This window comes from Anarrhichthys ocellatus, unplaced genomic scaffold (genome assembly GCF_004355925.1).
Source record: "Anarrhichthys ocellatus isolate YVR2014 unplaced genomic scaffold, GSC_Weel_1.0 scaffold2, whole genome shotgun sequence".
Lineage (NCBI taxonomy): Eukaryota > Metazoa > Chordata > Actinopteri > Perciformes > Anarhichadidae > Anarrhichthys > Anarrhichthys ocellatus.
In genome coordinates, this window is record NW_022280032.1 from 3,634,478 (window position 1) to 3,653,479 (window position 19,002).

General features: G+C 41.8%; 1 protein-coding gene across 1 annotated transcript; it reads right to left on the reverse strand.

The window, feature by feature from the left end:
* Positions 1 to 4,586: 4,586 nt before the first annotated feature.
* LOC116392615 (creatine kinase U-type, mitochondrial-like) lies at positions 4,587 to 16,447 on the reverse strand. The gene is made up of 9 exons (XM_031864274.1): positions 16,155 to 16,447; positions 13,417 to 13,615; positions 12,242 to 12,337; positions 11,929 to 12,150; positions 11,520 to 11,605; positions 8,655 to 8,778; positions 7,660 to 7,794; positions 7,135 to 7,260; positions 4,587 to 5,492 (listed from the first exon to the last, which is right to left on the reverse strand). The coding sequence occupies exons 1-9, from the start codon at positions 16,298 to 16,300 to the stop codon at positions 5,376 to 5,378; spliced, it is 1,251 nt and encodes a 416-aa protein (XP_031720134.1). The 5' UTR covers positions 16,301 to 16,447; the 3' UTR covers positions 4,587 to 5,375.
* Between the last annotated feature and the right edge of the window lie 2,555 nt (positions 16,448 to 19,002).

Sequence of the window (19,002 nt, forward strand, 5' to 3'; positions counted from 1 at the left end):
AGGAAGAGGATGTTCACGCGAACAGCGGGACCTCTCCTAACCACAGTGTGGCAGCCTCCCATTGGCCCGTCCGATGCGTCACTCAGCCTCGATCAGCCAATGAGAAGCTCGCAGAAGAGATACCATCGTCTCAGGAGCCAATCACGATTAGACATAATGGAAACTCCTTTATCCAACACAGAGCTGGATATCATGGCTGCAAACAACTCTAAATGTGTCAATTTTATTAAAAATGAAAAAGAAATAACTTAGTTTATAAATGTCAATGGATTAATTAGGATTATGGAAAAAAACGAGGATTATTTTGACACAACCAATCATTCAATTAAACTGGAAGCAAACTGGATATAATGATATAATATGAAAACCAAAACCAGAAAGTTATGCGCACGATCAATTTATTATTAAATTTCATATATATAAAGCCAAGTTCCCGAGGTGATTGTATTTAGGAAGTACTTTTAATGATAAACAATAAGAAATGTGCTCATACAGTTATGCTGCAGTAATGTTTTTAAGGATTCTTTTTTTTACACTACGAATATGTTTATCAATTGAATCACTCCAAGTCAAACAAAAAAAGAAGATAAAAGTTACAAATTAAAGCTAGGATGATAATCCCTCTCAAATTTCATGTAAACCATCATCTGACTTTATTTTTAAAACTGTGGATTTCTACTTTTTTAATATGCAAAGGTGGTTTACTCCAATTCCTGGCACCACATAACATTAATAAGGACCCATGTTGGTCTTAGTGCTGTTACTGACAATCCTTTTCCTGATTGATTAATCTGCAGATTATTTTCCAGATAAATCAATGAATCCTTTTTTTTAGAATACATCAGAAAACTGTGAGAAATACACAAGTTGATTTCAACAAACGTCTTGTTTTGTTCCACCAACTATGCACAGATGTTAAATTTACTAATTAGGAAGTAAATATAAGTAAATTCTCACAATTGAGAACTGTCGAGCACTTTAAGGACTAATCGCTGCAGCTCTAATCTCTTTACATCTAGTCTGGTTTGAGTTCACCCAACAACAACCTCCAAACCTTCACTGATCAAATTTCTCTTCATTCACACTCATTTATACTTTGAGATCTTCCTTCAGGCACACTGGCTGTTTGAACACTTGTACCAGCTCATAAGTTGAGACGAATAAATCGTCAGTGTTCTTAAACTAAGTACAATGTTGGCTCAGGTGTCAGAGGAAAGGTCAAAGGTCAAAACACGTTGCTCGGCAGGTTTCTACGGCCTTTGGGCCACGTACTGTATACCTGTTGTGGAAAAACTAAGCCCCCAGGATTTAGTGTGCTGGGGCCATGACTGATACAACAAACCTTTCTTACAAATGAATTGTCACTCCCTGAAGTTTGTTTTTTTATTGGTTTATTATTTGTTAATTTTCCTTGAGCCACGCACAGCCTGACTGGGACTTTGTGTCAAAATGTGTTTCTTCTCTGTTGCTGTTTTTGCAACTGCAACAGACAATCAAACACCTACTAAACAACAGATAAGCAAACATGTATGCTGCCCCCATTACAGCAACAATATACACTTGTGATGATGACAAAAGCACAGAGTAGATAGATAGTTTTAGTTCTTTTTTCTATTTGGTATTATTAAAGACATACAGGCAACAATAGACTGCAGCCACATACAGTGCTAAACATTTTCCTTTTTTTAAATAAAGCTGCAGTTATACTATTAAACCAGCAGAGGGAGCCCTCTGACAGCACAGCGTGCTCCTCAGTCGCTGGTAAACAATACTCTGTTCATAGTCAGGTATGTTACTTTAGAAACATATATTCTGTCACTGTTGAGTGAATACACACAAGTCACTCAACACCTCGGTCGATGTAGCGGTTTAATGTTTTACTTTAAAGGCAGTCCTTCAAGTATTCATACTCGGAGTATATTACAATACAATCACGATCACAATCTGTTTATTTATGTACTAGTCTGGTGCCCAGTGAGAAGTCCCTGTAACAAGTCTGATACATAATCCAGTAGATCCTTTATGTAACCTGTTTAAGCATCTCTCAGCTACAGCAGAGCTTTGGCCTCCATCACCTTTTTCATTAGAATCATGTTTCTGCTCCTCAGACTGCAGTTGTAGTGGAAATACGCCCAAACAAAAGTGTAAATGTTAAAGTTATTTAAAGTCTGTCAAGCACCCACATTACTTTTTCATTATTTCGCCATATTTAAAGAGGACAGTTACAGACTAGTCGTGAAAATATAGGAGATGTAAGCATTAATCAATACAATCAGGACTAAAATAAACAAAAATCAGTTTTGTGCCACCGTTTTTAATATAAAGACACAGAACACCTGTCTGATCCTATCTTAGTCTTTTTATTACAACATAATAAATAATAATTTTTACATAATATAATACATAATATGTCAGTAATGAGATACAATTCCAGCATTTAAGTCCACGTTTACAGCATCGTGTATGCACTGATGGACTTTCAGTCCAAATGAAGCTCCACTATATACATCTAAAAACATGTTCCTCAGTCATTATGAACCCCGCTTCCTGAACAGACCGGTTTCTTTCAGAACCCCCCCCCTCCCCTCATCTCTGTGGCTCAGACGTGCAGCTCCACAGACTGTGAGCGAGCTGTGCTAATCCTCTCGAGCAGAGCTGTCTTTCTTCCACACCAGCCACCGTTTACTGTAAACCTGCAGCTGAGATGTGAACGGAGGGGCCAAACCAGGTCAGAAGACGGTCTGATGTACGGGTTAATGTTGGGGAGGCTGTGAACGGCACTGAAACTCCACAGGAATTTGAGAAACATCTGCACTGTTTCAAATACACCAACACTCAGCATATCTTACATAATCATTTCTACATTGAATCATCATTTTATCCAACGGTCTGTTACTGTATTGTCGTCATTATCCGACCACCATTTTATCCTGTTTTGTATGTGGCTGAGTGCTCTGCAGTCCTCTTCTGCACTGCACAGATTTGTTTTTCTTTGTCCCCCATGAAGCCCCTTCCCTTTCTGAGATTTCCCCAAATCGTAGCCTCTGCGAAGGGGTTGCCACGGCAACCCGCTTGCTCCTCAGCCATATCTGGAACAAGGAGGAGGAGAGAAGAGGTCTGCAGCATTACGCTTGTGACATGTGAGCGATCCGGAGGGAGGGCGGAGGATGCATTCAGGACATCAGAGCCTTCCTCCGAATCCTCCAAGAAACAGATTCCTCTCAACACCGACACTTGACGTCTCAGCTGCGTCTCGTCAGAACACCGGACGCCTTGTTGTCCTGTTGGTTGTCCCAAAACACTGGGGAAACTGTTGTTTCAACACTAGAGACAATAAAAAAATCGATTCATTCATTGGATGGGACAAAGCACTCGTTAGATACTCCCTGCACTGCAGAGAAAACACTGGCGTCTCTGCACCCGCTTTGAAACAAAGGACGGACTCATATTTAGGTTCATATTCACGGTCGAGTGCAGACGATGAGGCGGCGCACAATCCATTCAGCATGTCATTACATGCTGTGGTTGTACAATGGGAGTTTGCTCCATACTATACAAGTTCACAGTTTTAATAGTAACTAATGACGGAGCTTAAAGGATAAGTCTGGCAATATTCTTTATTTTTCTTGTTGTCGAAACACCCCGTGAAAGGAGACACAAAACACAATGTTTAAAACTGTCTGTCAATTTCTTTCCAGCTCCCCAACCGGGCCTGTGACACTCGGCTCCAACACCTACTGAAGACATCTTCAAAGAGATATACTTTCAATTTAAAGAAATAATTACTGGGGCATTACAGCTAACAGTTGTTTTTATTCTTGATTTATCTGCTCGGTCTATTAAATGCTTAAAAATAGTAAAGAATTGGCATTCAGCATGGCTTGTTTTGTCCGTCTAACATGTCAAAATATTCATTTGACGGTCATAAATGAAAAATAAAAGCAGCAAACTGTCACATTTCAGAAGCTGGAGCCTTGACATGTTTGCTTAAGGAGTGGCTGAAACAAATAATCAATTATCAAAATCGTCGTAGACTTAATTTTCTGTCACTCGACTAATCGATGAATTGCTAATCGATGAACCAGTGTGCGTCACTGATGTGTTTGAGTAGAGAACAATGAAGCACACAGGAAGAAGATATAACAGGCTTTGGAGACAATGCTTGTAAGTAGGATGAGTTCATTGTTGGTTTTGGCCTGTTGATGGGACGTGTTGATGACAAGAAAAGTACAGAGGATCACCTGCCTCGTCCTTTAACTGACAAGATTGGCTTTTCCTAAAATGTTTAATTAAGTCAAGTAAATCTCTCAGATTTAAAGGTATTCTCTGCGTGTGAAAACAAGAGCCCTGAGTACCAGCCTTTTCAGCATAACACACTTTTGTTATGCCTCCGACTAAACGTTGTCACATGACACTATGCATCCACGCTGATCGCAATCACGCTCCTCCAGCTTGGTGACCATGGATACCTAAAGCTTGGGCTTCATTCTCTGGCAAAATCTTCCTGGATACAGAAGAATGACGTCTGGTTCATGTAGAAACAAGATGTAACGCTGTACCAACAAATGAGAGCCTGACAGAGGAGCTTCTGTTAAATAGATGGTTTCTTTAATAAAAGACATTACAGTGTGACATTCACGATGAGCTCGAATGATATTGCTTTAGTAGCTTACAGTACTTAACCCAGCCCAGCCAGTGTGTGTTGTAATAACATTACATTTTGACACCAGTGTGTCATCAAGCATACAAATCCTCTGAAGAACACAAGTCTCTTCAGTCTTACCCTGTTAATCTACATTCAGATCCACTCGAAATGGTGAGAAGAATGTAAAGAGTGGAGCACAAATGGATGGACGACACAAGCACTAGAGAGTAGGAATGACCGATCATCACACAGGAGTGAGGGGGAGAGTTAGGCTGAGTACAGGACATGCAGGAAGGGGCCGAGGCGAGGTGAAGCCAGGTTCAGTGGGCTGAGGAGTGCTTTGGGAGCAGAGCCAAAGAAACCGTTTGACCATGCAGAGACGGGCAAAACTGGCGGCCATATTTGCTCCGCTGCAGCAGCCTACAGTTTGTGCATCCTTCGCTAACGTTTAAAGATAAAAACCTTTCAGATGCATCTTAAACACACTAAAGCCCGAAGCAGTATTCTGGGACTCTGGTTTGGTTGAGCCAGATAGATAGCTGCGTATAATATATGTAGATTATATCATGTAGAGGTACACTGTGGGGCAGGGAGGGTTGATTAGGTAAGTAGTGGTAATAAAGGAGGCAATGACATTGATACTTATAATATCTATGGGCACAGAGCGGGGGGTTTGTGCATGTGTGTGTGCCCAGAGGGTTGGGGGGGGGGGGGGGGGCGGGGATTATTTCTACTTGAATTTTTTAAGGGGGGGGGGGGGCACCTTGATGTCCTGGCCTTTCTCCAGCCTCTTCTCACACTCGATCAGGTAGTTGACGCCATCGACCACTGTCTGCACCAGCTGGACCTGAGAGAGGGACGCATCACATATTAGTGCCTTTATCCACTTTTGCATTCTAAGCAGATTATGTTTTATGTCTTAAAGGAGCAGTGTGCAGGATTTAGTGACAGCTAGTGGTGAGGTTGCATAAATCCCCCTAAATCCTACACACTGGTCCTTTAAAATACGTCTGGAGATTATCTTTCATAGTTTCCAATACTATCTTTTAGTCCTGATTAAAGGTACGGCGTGACTGTTAGTAGCTATAGACACAGAGCAGTTTGCAGCCCTGACATCTGCAAACCCCTCACCACCATAGTATGAACACTACACCGACAAACATAAACACAAGCCGTCTGCACTCTCCACGGAGCAGCCAGAAGGCATCAACTAGAGGTCCATAACCTTATCGAGGAATGCTTCCCCCAAACTACAGTCAAAAGCACGGCCCTCCTCCGACACATTTGCCTGAAGCTCTCATTTACAACAGCAGCATCTGGTACAACACAGGATGTTCTGTACTTTCTCACAGATAAGGAAACATGAAATATTATGTCTTTAACTAACACATCCAGATTATTCAGAGAATGCAACAGGTATTCAGTTACATGTTCATGTGTATGATGAAAACAAGGCTGTATCTTAGAAACAAGTGGCCTGAGGTAGGCACTACCTTTTGCTTTTGAGAAGTATTATAATTTAAGATACAGAGTTAAAGCTGGAGTGCAGGACTTTTACACATACATGAACGTCCGTTACATTCAAGCCCTTGTCAAACCAGTTCACATAATGCCGATTAAGCTTTTATTCAGCATCATATACTGGAGTTGTGATGTCTGTGACGATTTTCGTAAAGGTTCTGCACTCTGGCTTTAAACCATCATGAAATGACATCTTGAAGGACTTATTGAGCTCTTTCCCTGTTTCCAGAACGCTGTCTCTGCTCTGATTGTAAACGTCTTATTATTGTCCTCCTGAACTTTGCTTATTCCTCCATCCATGAACTTGTTGACTCCTGCGGCTAGAGGGCTCCTCAGTCTGGATGATGGAGGACTAAACAGCAGTGAGCAGCCCACGCTCTCGTTAAAACAGAAGTGGATGTTGGAGTCAGATGTTGAGTGATTCTCAGTCTGCGCCACGTTGAGCACTAATTTGTTCACTGCACTCGACCCAGAAACAGTGAAGAGCCGTCTCCACCGACTCTCCGTGTAATCAGAATAAAATAAGCGACCACACGCTCACAACAATAGATCCATTGTACTGTATGACTCTGTCAGGCGTGACAGCATAAACAAGAACATAACAACAAACTACATATCCCAGTCTGGACAAGAACTCTCCTCTCTTCTTCTTCTCCTCTCGCGATTGTGTAAAACAGCTTCAGCTCCATTTAGTCTGATGAACTAACAACCGTCTTTCCGTTTTGTGCCATAAATGAGTCGCTCGGTGACAAAAAAAACATGAATCTGCTGTCCAATACATTACTAATATCTAAGTGACATGGTAAACGCTACACTGATATAATAAATAAATATTCATATTCACAATCTTTGTTTATACGAGGAGGATTTACTGAGCAAGCGTGCCGTGTTGCCGCAAAGCCCAGATTGTCACCCATGTGTCTCCACACATTCACGCTGGGGGACCATCTCTGCAGAGGTATTCATACCTCAGACAGGCCCAGGCGGTCCAGGTTGGAGATGTCGAACACACCGCCCACAGCAGCGGTGTCCACGCCGCCAGTCCCTCGTTTCTGCAGACGCAGGTTGTCCAGGATCTTACTGAGGCGGCGATCCTTGGGGTTTGGGGGAGAGGAGTTATTCTATACAGTTTAAAAGCACTTTAATCACTATATCACTCAATGCACAACATCATTTTCAAAGTTTAGAGACACAGATATAATAACTTGGCCTATTGTAATAGCCATACAGAGTATACATCTTGTAGTTGGCATGCATGTGGGTCCATTATGTGCAAATAACGTTATAAAACATGAGAAAACACAACTAACTCAGTACTAAACAGCACAAATAGATTGTATTCTTTTTGAGGTCTTGAATATTTAATACTTTGATGTTTTTTGAGCTCATGCAGACACTGTGACACAAATAGAATAGTGACACAAAAGATCCTCCATCATCTACTAAAGTCTGAGTATCAAGCTATATTCTTTCTGTTACAGTTACTGTGTTACCTTGCTCAGCAGGGGCAGTTTGACGTGGACCCCGGCCCTGAGCCCGGTGCCCAGGTTGGAGGGACAGGTGAGGATGTAACCGAGCTTCTCGTTCCACATGAACTCCCAGCCTCTCTCCTGGATCAGACGCTCCACCTGAGAGAGGGAGGGAGGGAGAGAGCGAGAGAGAGAAAGAGAGAGAGAGAGAGAATCAGTCGCAACACAGTGAGTGTGTGTTCTCTGGCCGTTAGTGCGTTTGATGGATGTGCACTTTCGTTAGCAGCTGTTGATTTCCAATTTTGACAAGCTGAGAATGGAGTTGTTGACTTGTAGGACTGTTAAATGAACTCTGGTGGGAGTGGACGGACACAAACACTGGCAAAGTGTTGGATTTAAATTGACTGGGGTGTACGTCAAACCCACCCTCAGCGCAGCAGTGCAGCACCCGCTGTTGCAATGCTTGTCCTTTGCTCTTTCTCTAATGGGGAACTTGGACCACTTAGATAAATAATTTATGTTTGCGCTGCCATGTTTGGAGAGTCTGTTTTTGTGCGTCTGTCTACAGGTTTTCTTTCTGTAGCAGGGCAAAGACTAGTACAGGCAGTTTGTATTTGGCTTTCGGAAGCAAACACTAGATGCTTTTGCACTGTATTAATGCCCTCCCCTTCTGCTGATTCAATCGCTACAGCTATCTGATGGCAGCAGATCAGATTTGTTTATTACAGCTGCTGACGTTAAGATGCTCTGCCCAAGTCCACAATGATCCACTATGATCCAGTCTGTGGTCGCCAACTGTACCCGTTTGTTATGTGACATCCTGAGATGCCTTGGAAACAAAGTGCATACAGGTCAGAGTAAAACATCTTTACAAAATAAGTCTCTCTACACGCACGCACGCACGCACGCACGCACGCACGCACGCACGCACGCACGCACACACGCACACACGCACACACACACACACACACACACACACACACACACACACACACACACACACACACACACAGCGTTACCTCCTTGAGGCCTTTGCAGAACCTCTCAAAGACTCTCTTCATGTTCCCTCCCTTCTCCATGGAGATGACCCTGGTGTGATCCTCCTCATTGACCCAAACCAGGAAGGTCTTCTCGTTGTTGTGCCTGCACAGAGAGACACATATATACAGTATATATTATATTTATATATATATAAAGTATAGATCCCTGTGGGTTCGGGTCATTTGTCCACTGCGTTTGCCTTGTCATAGCTACCAAGCTACCAAGGAGCAGTGGGCAGACACAGTGCAGGAACCCAGCGAGGGTAATTTAATCTGATGTAATAAACAGTAAACTTGAACAGAGCTGACATACCTTTCTTATCCATAGCTTATGGAGAACATCAATATACTTACTGTCATACATATATCAATATTAGGTCATATTTTGGAAGTGTATTGGGAGGAAGTGTGTAGGATAAATTAATAAGTAGAGATTGGTGATGGGTTTTCTCTGTAAAGGAAGTCATGTGACATCAGTGAGCAGAGAGGAGGCCAGTAACCATCAGTCACTGAGGATAATGCTCGTTTCAGCAGCAGGTCAATGACTCTTGTGTTTCTCAGAGTGGTCTGCAAAGGCTGCATGGTGCTTACACATCCTTGTAATGTGGTGACGAGTTTTTGTTTGTTTGTTTTCTTTCCTATGTAGCAAATTGGGACTACAATCTAAATTCCGTTGTGCAACCCTGTCGTACAATGACAAATAAAAAGCTTGTAACCTTGTATAAGAAACAAGGCCTTTTATGAAACATAACGCAAAGTCAAATCTGTTGGATGGAAACCTACAAACACAGAGATCAGTTTGCCGTCAATAGAGAAACAAAAACAACAACATTAAATATGTGATAGTAAATATATGAGTAAGTAAGCAGAAAGTGATGTATTGTCATTACTATCTTGAGCCACTTTCCATAGAATGATGGGGCTCTGTGGAATGTGATGTCAGTAGGTTTGTCTATCCGTTGGTCCTACATTAGTGTCCAGATTGAAAAAACTCATCAACTATCAGATGAATTAAATGGTTTCAGACAATAATGGTCTTCAGAGTATAAACCCTAATCACAAAATCCTTGAATTCTTCATCTTTTGTCCTTAGCAGGTAAAAATAATTCATTTGTCACACACATACCACCCATATAATCTATATTTCCAAAAATCCCATTGAGATTAAGATCTCATTTTGAAGGGAGACTTTAGGTAAAACAAAAAATGAATGACCAGATTCCCATGAATCTTGCTGTAAATATTCCTGGCAAATATTATAATAACAAATATGAAAAGCAAAGTACAGTGTTATCTGCTGAACACACCAGAGGAAGCACCAATCAGATCTTGATGACCCAATAAACTTCCTGCCTACAATCTCAGGGAAAACTGTCAACTGTTGACACGTAACACTTCACATTCTGAAGTGCACACAGCCACCGTCAGACACTACAAAGACGTTTTGTCCACACTGACCTCCTTAATATTGTGAGAGATTTAATACGGTAATAGATAGTTAACGGAGACGGCAGGTTGGGGAGAGGAAGAGAGAGGAGTTTGAAGGGAATACAGTAGTGCACGGTGCTTGAATGACAGAGAAAAAGAACACGAGGAAGGAGTGAAACCAAACAAAAGGGAGTATTGGACGGCTGGGGGATGATAAGCAAAAATAAGAGAAAGTGGAGCATGACATATGGGAAGCGAAAAAATGAAAGGAGAGGAGGAGAACGAGCCAGAGAAAGAAAGAGAAAAGCAGCCAGTGGACCTGAAAGAAGAGAAGATGGAGGGATGAAGTGAGGGTGAATTATTAAGGAGAGGCTGGCTGATACGGCTGGCAGATGGAGAGAGAGGAGGGAGGCTGGTGATTGATTTTGTCTGGCTTACGCGTTGCATTAGGCTATTCCTGGGCACAAGCTGGAACTGAGGGAGCATTGTCAGCATAATAGACCTCCACCACAGCTCAGCAACGGGGAAATGACGTTACAGGTGCAACCGTGCCAGCACACAAATTAATTGGAAAATTCATAAAAAGCCTGTAAACTTAAGATTATGGGGCATTTTATTCAAAATCTTATTTGTGTTCTGTTAAATATGAAAACTAAACAATTAAGTTTTCAAAGATTGGCCTGATTTGGGAAGGAGGGAAGATTACAGTTCATCAAATCTAGTTTTTCTATGAGTTTCCAGAAATGGGACAAAAGGTTCACACAACTCCGAACGGATCTAACTGATGCCAGAATTGTCCCTAAAAAGACTGAATGACTATCTGAAAATCTGTTAAAAATTGTCAATAGATACCCTCTAAGATTACTGCGCATGTTGACTCTTGTCATAACACAAGAGTTATATGGGCGACCAACTGCACCTTGAAGAAATACAGGGTAGGAAGTGAGGATGCTCAAGAGAATCTGATGGAGGACCGAAACAAAAATGGTGTCACACCAAACCACAAGTTAACAGCTGTTGTTAATCCTTAAAGGTAAGGAGCTCCACTGTTTCCATTTGAAGTTTTACAACTCGAAACAAAAGATTTCTGAGGAGCTCCACAAGGGTCGATCCTGGGACCTTTGCTTTTTAATTTGTACTTGCTCAGTCTTGGCAACATTATAAGGAGATTCAGAGTATCTTCATATACCAATGACACACAAATGCTGTATTTCCCCCTCTTCTGGTGACCCCAATTTAATAAACAACCCAGTAAAAGAGACAGGAAATGTATTTACACTTAAAGTCACAGTCTCTAAAATACAATGAACAAGATAGCAGCCTCAGAGTCATTTTGGATGGTGTTCTATACTATACTAAGTATAAAACGTCAAATAAGAAAAACTTGCAATTGAAATTTGGAAACGTATCACTCACCAGATACCGCGGGCATCAGGCCAATCACGAGCCATGCCTGCGCACGTTAGGAGGGGGGACACCGGCTTGTCGAACAGGAAGTGGTCCTATTGTAAATTCAGAGAACAGACATTTTACACTCAAAGTGACAACAATAGCTCACTTGGATTGGACAGTATTGTCACAGGGAGACAGAAACAAAGGTGTTCAGAATTTATTAATGTGGTCAATCTCGCTCATTGTGGGTCGGAGAGAGAAAATTACATGGCGGGCTAGACCCACACCCATTTCTGATAACATGATAAAAATCTTCTGCTTTAGCCACTTTAATAAACATAACCTCCATCCTTCCACTGCAGGAAATTGATTCTTGTGAAATCTAAAAGTCAAAAAAGGTACAGCGTACAGCAACGTTCCCTGCATCACTCACATCAATGAGCTGTTGCTGCTCCTTGTCGGTCATCTGAGTGAGACTGTAGTACTTCCCGTCCAGGTCGTCCTTCAGGCCGGCGAGGGCGTCCACCACCACCCGCTCCACCTCCCTGCGCTCCGCCCGGGTGCAGGCGGGCGGCAGGCTCAGCCCTCGGATGCTGCGGCCCGTTCTCACCCTGGACGAAAGCACGTAACGCGAGTCAAAGTTGCCCGAGTGGATCTGAAACAAAAGCAGGGAGGGGAAACATTTCTAAATATATTCTGCACATCACTGATGTGAGTTCTCTGACAAGTGTTGTCCGTAGTATTACCTTGCTGGCATCCAGGTCGGTGGGGTGCTTCATGGTGCTGGGGTCGTACCCGTTGTGCCTCTCTCTGATGACGGGGTCCAGCAGGTCTGCAAATACCTGAAACAGACACAGAATTTAAAAATATTAAACCTTTTAAGCATTAATACATATTCCATACTAAAAGCTGGATTTAAGATGTGACATCTGGGATTATCAACATCTACACAGGATGAGATTTTATGTGGACCACAAGACTGTACACCAAACCACAACAACTGTGAAAAGCACAAGCAGTGACTGAGGTAGAGATCTACCTTACTCTGTGGTCCAGTCTATAAATCTATCCGAGCAGCCTTATCACAACCCTTTTTAAACAGTGTGTGGATCCGCACTCACTGCTCTTTTGTTTACTTACCAGCAGCAGTAAAAACCGCACCCATATAATACAAAGAGCCACTCACACATGTTAAAAGGTGGATTAACTATAAATCACACATTTTAAAGACACTGTATGATAAAGATGAGCTAGAATACAAAAATGAAATATCAGACAAAATGCAAACACCAAAACAGTAAACTGTACAGAATATTTGACATGGTCACAAACTGTATTTAATTAATAATGTAGATTGTGATGCAACCTGCAACACATCCTTTAAAGAGCAACTTTAACACTCCCACTGATCGGATACTCTTGATTCACAGTTAACATCAGATTTTAAAAAAATACCGGCTACTGGAAGAAGTTCTAGATATTTCTGTGGCATCAAAAGAAAGTAGATGATTAAAATGGAAATATAGTTAGACCCTCACTATAGATAGACACAGACATCCCATAAGAGGCACTCTGTTGTTATACTCCTTCCTCTGGAGCAGAGCAGGGAGGATGGTTGGCTGCATTCCTTTAGTTGCAGTAAAGCACATTTTTGACAGTTTTCACCAGAAATTGACAGTAAGTGGAAGCTGGTTTGGGCAAATGACAGTTTTTTTTACGGCAATACCAATACCACTTTGCAGTACTTATATTTACTATGTATTTTTCTGCAGTTTAGACTCCGGTGGCCTGGGGGAGGCTTTGGTCAGCCATGACTCCTGTACAATACACACGGAGATGTGCCAACGCCTTCCTGTGAACAGCGAGGAGCTTGCATGTGTGTGTGTGTGTGTGTTTGAAACAAAACCCAATGAAGCCTGACCTCGTAAGACTCCTCGTCTCCGGCCACCATGCCCACGGTCTTGATGAAGGGGTGCCCCGGGTTGTCCACGCCCGTCTGAATGGCCAGGTCCAGCGTGTAGCCGTTGGGAGTGGCCTTATCACACAGCTTGGCGTAGATGGCAGGTGTCAGGTGAGTGGCCATGCAGTTGTTGTGCTGGCGCAGGTCAGGGTACTCCGCACTGCACAAATACAAACTCAAGATAACATATTGCTGCGCTGATCTTTGAGAGAGAGAAAGCTGGTTTTAGCTGTGTGGGTAGAGGACCATGGAGCTGTGCCCTTGGAGCAGGTGCAGAACGCCTTACTCACTCAAGGACACTTCCAAATGGCACGTACACACAGTTTACTGGGGTTTCAACCTGTTACCTTGTGGCTACGGGACACCCTGCTGCACCATGCGTCTACTGGTGTTATTATAGGTGAGGGGAATAGCGTGGTAAACACTGGGACATTATAAATACAAGCTAAAGGATATGTTGAAGACAACTGAATCTTATGGCTCAAGGCTGAAAAATGGCAAATTGATAAGAACAGCTACTGTACAGCGTTTCACATCAGATGTTAAAAACACCTTTCATTTCATGCTGATGGAGAAGAAAACCTTTAGATTTATGTTGATGAATTAAAAAAGAGTAATGACTGACAAGCTAGTATGGAAACAAAAATAAAGCTGCTGTCAGAGACTGACTTTTATCCAAACACAATAACTTCCTACGGCCAAGAACCGAATGAAATTGGGTTTGGCATGACGATGACTAAAATTGCAGAAGCAGCACAGACTAAGTAGCTTATGGGTTCCTGTTTCCTGCTGTCTGCCAAAACATAAGGAAGGCTAAGATTTTAAATTAGACAAAAACTGTGTTTATTAATTTCCACCGAACAACAGAACAAAACGACTTGGTGTATTTCTACCTTTTCCAGTCAAAGGCACAAGTTACCCTTTCATCCACAACACTGAGTTGAGAAGATGCTGCACACCGTCTGCTCTCAGGATGTTTTATATGTTTTTATTATTATCATTTTCCGGGGGATGTTATGCCTTTACTTGATAGCACCACTCGAGGGATGACAGGAAATGAAATAGAGAGTTTCAACAAAGGCTGCAGCCTGAGGTTGGCGTCCCGACCCCCTAAGCCACCGCATTACAACCAGGGCTGGATATGAGCACCAGACAACAGCCAAATGGCTGCTAGATTTCTCACCAGCCCCAAAAAACTAAATGGTTATCTATTGAGTGGCTGGTATCATTTGGAATCCACTAGCCCCAGTGGCAGGAGTACAAAAAAAGGTAATTTCCAACACTCGTTACAACATTGCTGTAAACACAGCGGGCCGCAGATGTGGTTCCAGATATTTACCATCACACTGAATGTGCTCCAGTAATATGTGCGTATCGTATAATATGCATCGGTGACGGTTTTCATTGCAGGATGTAATAACGCCAAAGAGCTCCAGGGTCCTCGATACTTACTTACAATGGACTTATCACCGGTTACCGCTTGGAGTATATTACTAAAAGATTATTTAAACCGATATCGCTGCGGTTATCAATTAAAAATAAACCTGCTTTGATATTAGTGCTTCTACAGTCTGATTCACCAGCATAACTACAAAGCTCACAATTCTTCCCGTCAGCCTTATCTGTTCCCTTTACACCACGTTTAATGATTAACAACAGAAGAGTTGGGGCGTATCCTGCTGGCAGGATTCAGTGTATGCTCTTAGATTATGATTATGGCTTGTTATTTATGTCAATATGACTTGATAAGAAGAAAAAAAGCCATCAACGGCCGCTGAAACACAACCGAGGTGACCACAGAACGATCTCTGAACCAATGTTAACACCTCTACAGTCTCTACTCAAGTACTGTACTTAAGTACACATGTGAAGTACTTCACTACGTGACTATGCTCCTTTACACTCTTTTTACTCGTTAAATATGTGATCAGCTTTTAAAACTACCCAACTATACCAGACTTCAACATGTAACAGTTTTTTATTGTGCCACTTTTACTTTTAAGTCGTTTAGCTAGTCGAGTAATGGATTACTTGTTGTCCAGTTATGCAACACTCTGGGCAGGGTTTTACGTTTAAGGAGCAGATAACGTTTTATTAGTCTTTATATATATGCACTGCTTTGTATTGAGCGCGTGCAGTTGAACACGTGCGCATCACACCTCACAAACACGTTCCCATTCATCAGCATGTCCTCCTATGGCGCAAACCAACAGATATTACATATTACATATGTGTGTAATAAGAGTCAGATACAACATGTTGCTACTTTACACTTCTGCCATGACGGCTGAGTGCTGCTGCATGTTAAATCTGTGTTGTGCCTTCATTTCGGTTGACGGCGACCCCAATTTAAAAACACATTTCACACGGTTTTCCCCGCACCAAAAACAATTCGCTATTCCACGTTAATAACGGTTAGTTTAAAGCGTGTACAACGTTAATAACGGTTAGTTTAAAGCGTGTACAACGTTAATAACGGTTAGTTTAAAGCGTGTACAGTGTAAATTCATATAGGTTTTATTAAAGTCAGGGTGACCCTTACTTTGATGTTTAACACCCCGCATTTTTTCTCTCCATCAGCGTTAAATTAACACTGGAGAACACAATTAATTGTCCTTATTTATGAGGACTTCTTAATGAATGGCCGTCATGACATACAGTGTGTTTTTTTTAAAGCCATGTAACGGACGGAACGTTACCTGGCCGGGTAGCTCCTGCGTACGGGGTTTCCTGCGCTGACATGTTCCCGGTGGAGCAGGAGTCCAGCCGTTACTGAGCCACCCACGAACGTCAGGACACCGATTCTCCGTTTGGAGGACAGGATTCTCGAGAAGCTGCTCGCCATTTTTTGGTTTGTTTTCTGTAAAAGGTGATTAAATGAAAGAAACCGTCTTATTTCCACGGTCGCAGGGAGGGAGTGACAGGTGGATGGAGGAGTGATGAAGCGCCTCTGATGGAATGGTAGCGGGGACAACGGTTTAAACCGGAGCGACGTCAAGACGGACGGCGAAACACAGGACGATACCGGAAATACAACATTAGCTTCAAAATAAAAGAATGAAAGCCCAAGACGATAACACATTTTTTGATGTACTTGTACTTTACTTGAGTATTTTCATCTAAGTTCGTCGACTTCATTCCATTTATTTGCCAGCTATAGTTACGAGAAACTTTACAGCTTAATTTGATCATCTTATGAAGTATGAGAAACCGATATAGATTACCTTAGTTCCACTTTGAGCAGCTGCAAGATTAACATAATATTTACTCATGAATGCATCAGTGAGGAATACTCCAATGGTATAATATATAAAAGTAACAACAGCACTGTGTGTATGAACAGTGTTGAGCAGCAGATAACATTTTATTAGTCTTTATACATGCACTGCTTTGCATTGCGATGTGTAGCTGAACATGTACAACTCACCTCCCCAGCCTCTTTTATTCACAACAGCACTGTGTGTGTGTGTGTGTGTGACTGTGTGTGTGTGTGTGTGTGTGTGTACACTATTGTGCAAAGATATGGCACACTGAATCAAAATGCTTTTTACAATATATAATTCATATTCATATAACGTCCCTATATTTTACAGTCTCTATTTATTATACAAAACCTGGTTATGCAACGACTGCAGCAGGTAAAACTTATTTTCAATGTGAAGACACAGCACAGTTGAGCTGACTTGTATTTCAGGTTTGAGGCAGATATGAATTTACGTCCACCAGCTCTGTCATCTATAGTGGAATGAAACTCAGTGGAGGTATTCTTTAAAATCCTAGGACATACTTTCTGTGTTAAAAGCATAGAAGCAGGATACTTCAACTCACAACTGACAGGTGAATAAAGCACTATAGATTACAAGTTGCTGTGAGCAAGATGTCCCGTTAAAGCAGCTAAAATAATGTATCAACTGTTCAACCTTTCACTCCTTGGCTCTTATTCATCGTGCAGACAAAACGAAGCTCAAAGCTAAACTTAAAGGGGAACAATTGCAGATGCAAACCAAAGCAAAACGCTCTAAAATCGTCAGTAATCACTAAGGGGTTTTATTGTGAAATTGGCTCAGGAAGTCACGGCTCTGATTGTATCTAACTTGACAGTGGACAAACGCGTGATGGGAATACTGTAGGACTTCAGTGCGTTATGTTAGGGCTCCAGCACTGGAAAGGTTTCACACCACGCGATCCTAAGACACACGATGCAGTCACTTATTGGTTATTTTAAAAGGATAACAGGGATTTATTATTTATTTTGCATTAAAATTATCTCAAGGTTAATTCAGTCATTCAGACCATAAAAAACTGCTGCAACTTCCTCATAGCGATGCGTCACGGCTGATGTGCCTTAACTCTAGAGGAGCTCAGGTTCCACTGTTCAATGATATGATAAAGGTGCATTTCACTAAAGGTAACACAACGTATGACCTCCAACCTTTAGCAATAATCATTTCAGAAAACATCTGAGAGTACCACTCAATTTTTCTGATATGATTCTTAATAATAAATAATAATTAAAAAAAATAATTGTATCAAAGCAATAACTACAGACGGCGACACCTTAAACTCAAAGCTTGGCATCACAGACCTCGGATCAGTCACTATTGTGACCTCATCTGACTAATGCAGACTTGTCAGTGGTGTTTAAGCATGACCACATAACTATGTGACCTAAACAGCTGCATGGTGACATTTACATTTAATTTGCCTCATCGATTTTGCCTTTTAATTTGAATATTATTTTGGCAATAGTCAGCAATAGGATCTGTGCACATGTGCAGTTACAGACCGGACCTCCTGACAGCGGCCCCTTCAGTCTCGTTTCCAGACAGAAGCCAAACTGTTCCCTACTCCTGAGCTCCTTCTGGAGGATCATTCAGTAATCTGTGGATTAGAGAGGAAATAGTGGGCATTCAGTACTCGGATCGAAGTTCACATGGCATTCCTGCAGTACATGGAATTAGTTTAACACACAGAAAGATGTATTTGAACAAATCAGGAAAGTACTGATCAGATTTTTTCAGTCCCGATCCCGGAGCTTTGAGTATCGGCTGATACGATATCGCTGTTTGATTACCAACATTAAGGCGACATCAGGCTTGACTGGAACATTGCTTTCCTGACTTTTTAAAAAGAAATGCAACACAGAAATACAGAGATATAAACGTACTGAGCTGTTATTAAATAAAGAACCTGTGCACTAGCAAATTGGTAAAAAAGAAACCTCTTTAATACATTTGGACAAAACTTAAACAGGAATTTCTTTTGTAATCTACATTCCTACTGTGACAAATTCAAACGTCTGTTATTAACAAAAGACCTGTTTTGTCCACTGGGTGGAATGGTGTTTCAGTGGCAGCAGAGAGAACTGGTATAGAAACGCAGCACACATAACAGCCGTGTCACCTTAAATGACTCATGACACATGATATTCAACGGATTCCTGTCAGAAACAATAAGCAGTTCTGATGAAATAGAGAAAATCTAATTCCTGATCAGACCATAATCATGAAGCTTATCTGCAGCTATTCAAATATAATTTCCTGTGTG

Bases quoted from the DNA above. Each gene is read 5' to 3' on its own strand.
- LOC116392615 (XM_031864274.1), bottom strand. From the start codon at position 16,300: ATGGCGAGCAGCTTCTCGAGAATCCTGTCCTCCAAACGGAGAATCGGT. The intron at 13,616-16,154 runs GTAACGTTCCGT...GTATTTGTGCAG, and splicing joins CGCAGGAGCTACCCGGCCAG to TGCGGAGTACCCTGACCTGC. The intron at 12,151-12,241 runs GTAATACTACGG...CTTTTGTTTCAG, and splicing joins CCGACCTGGATGCCAGCAAG to ATCCACTCGGGCAACTTTGA.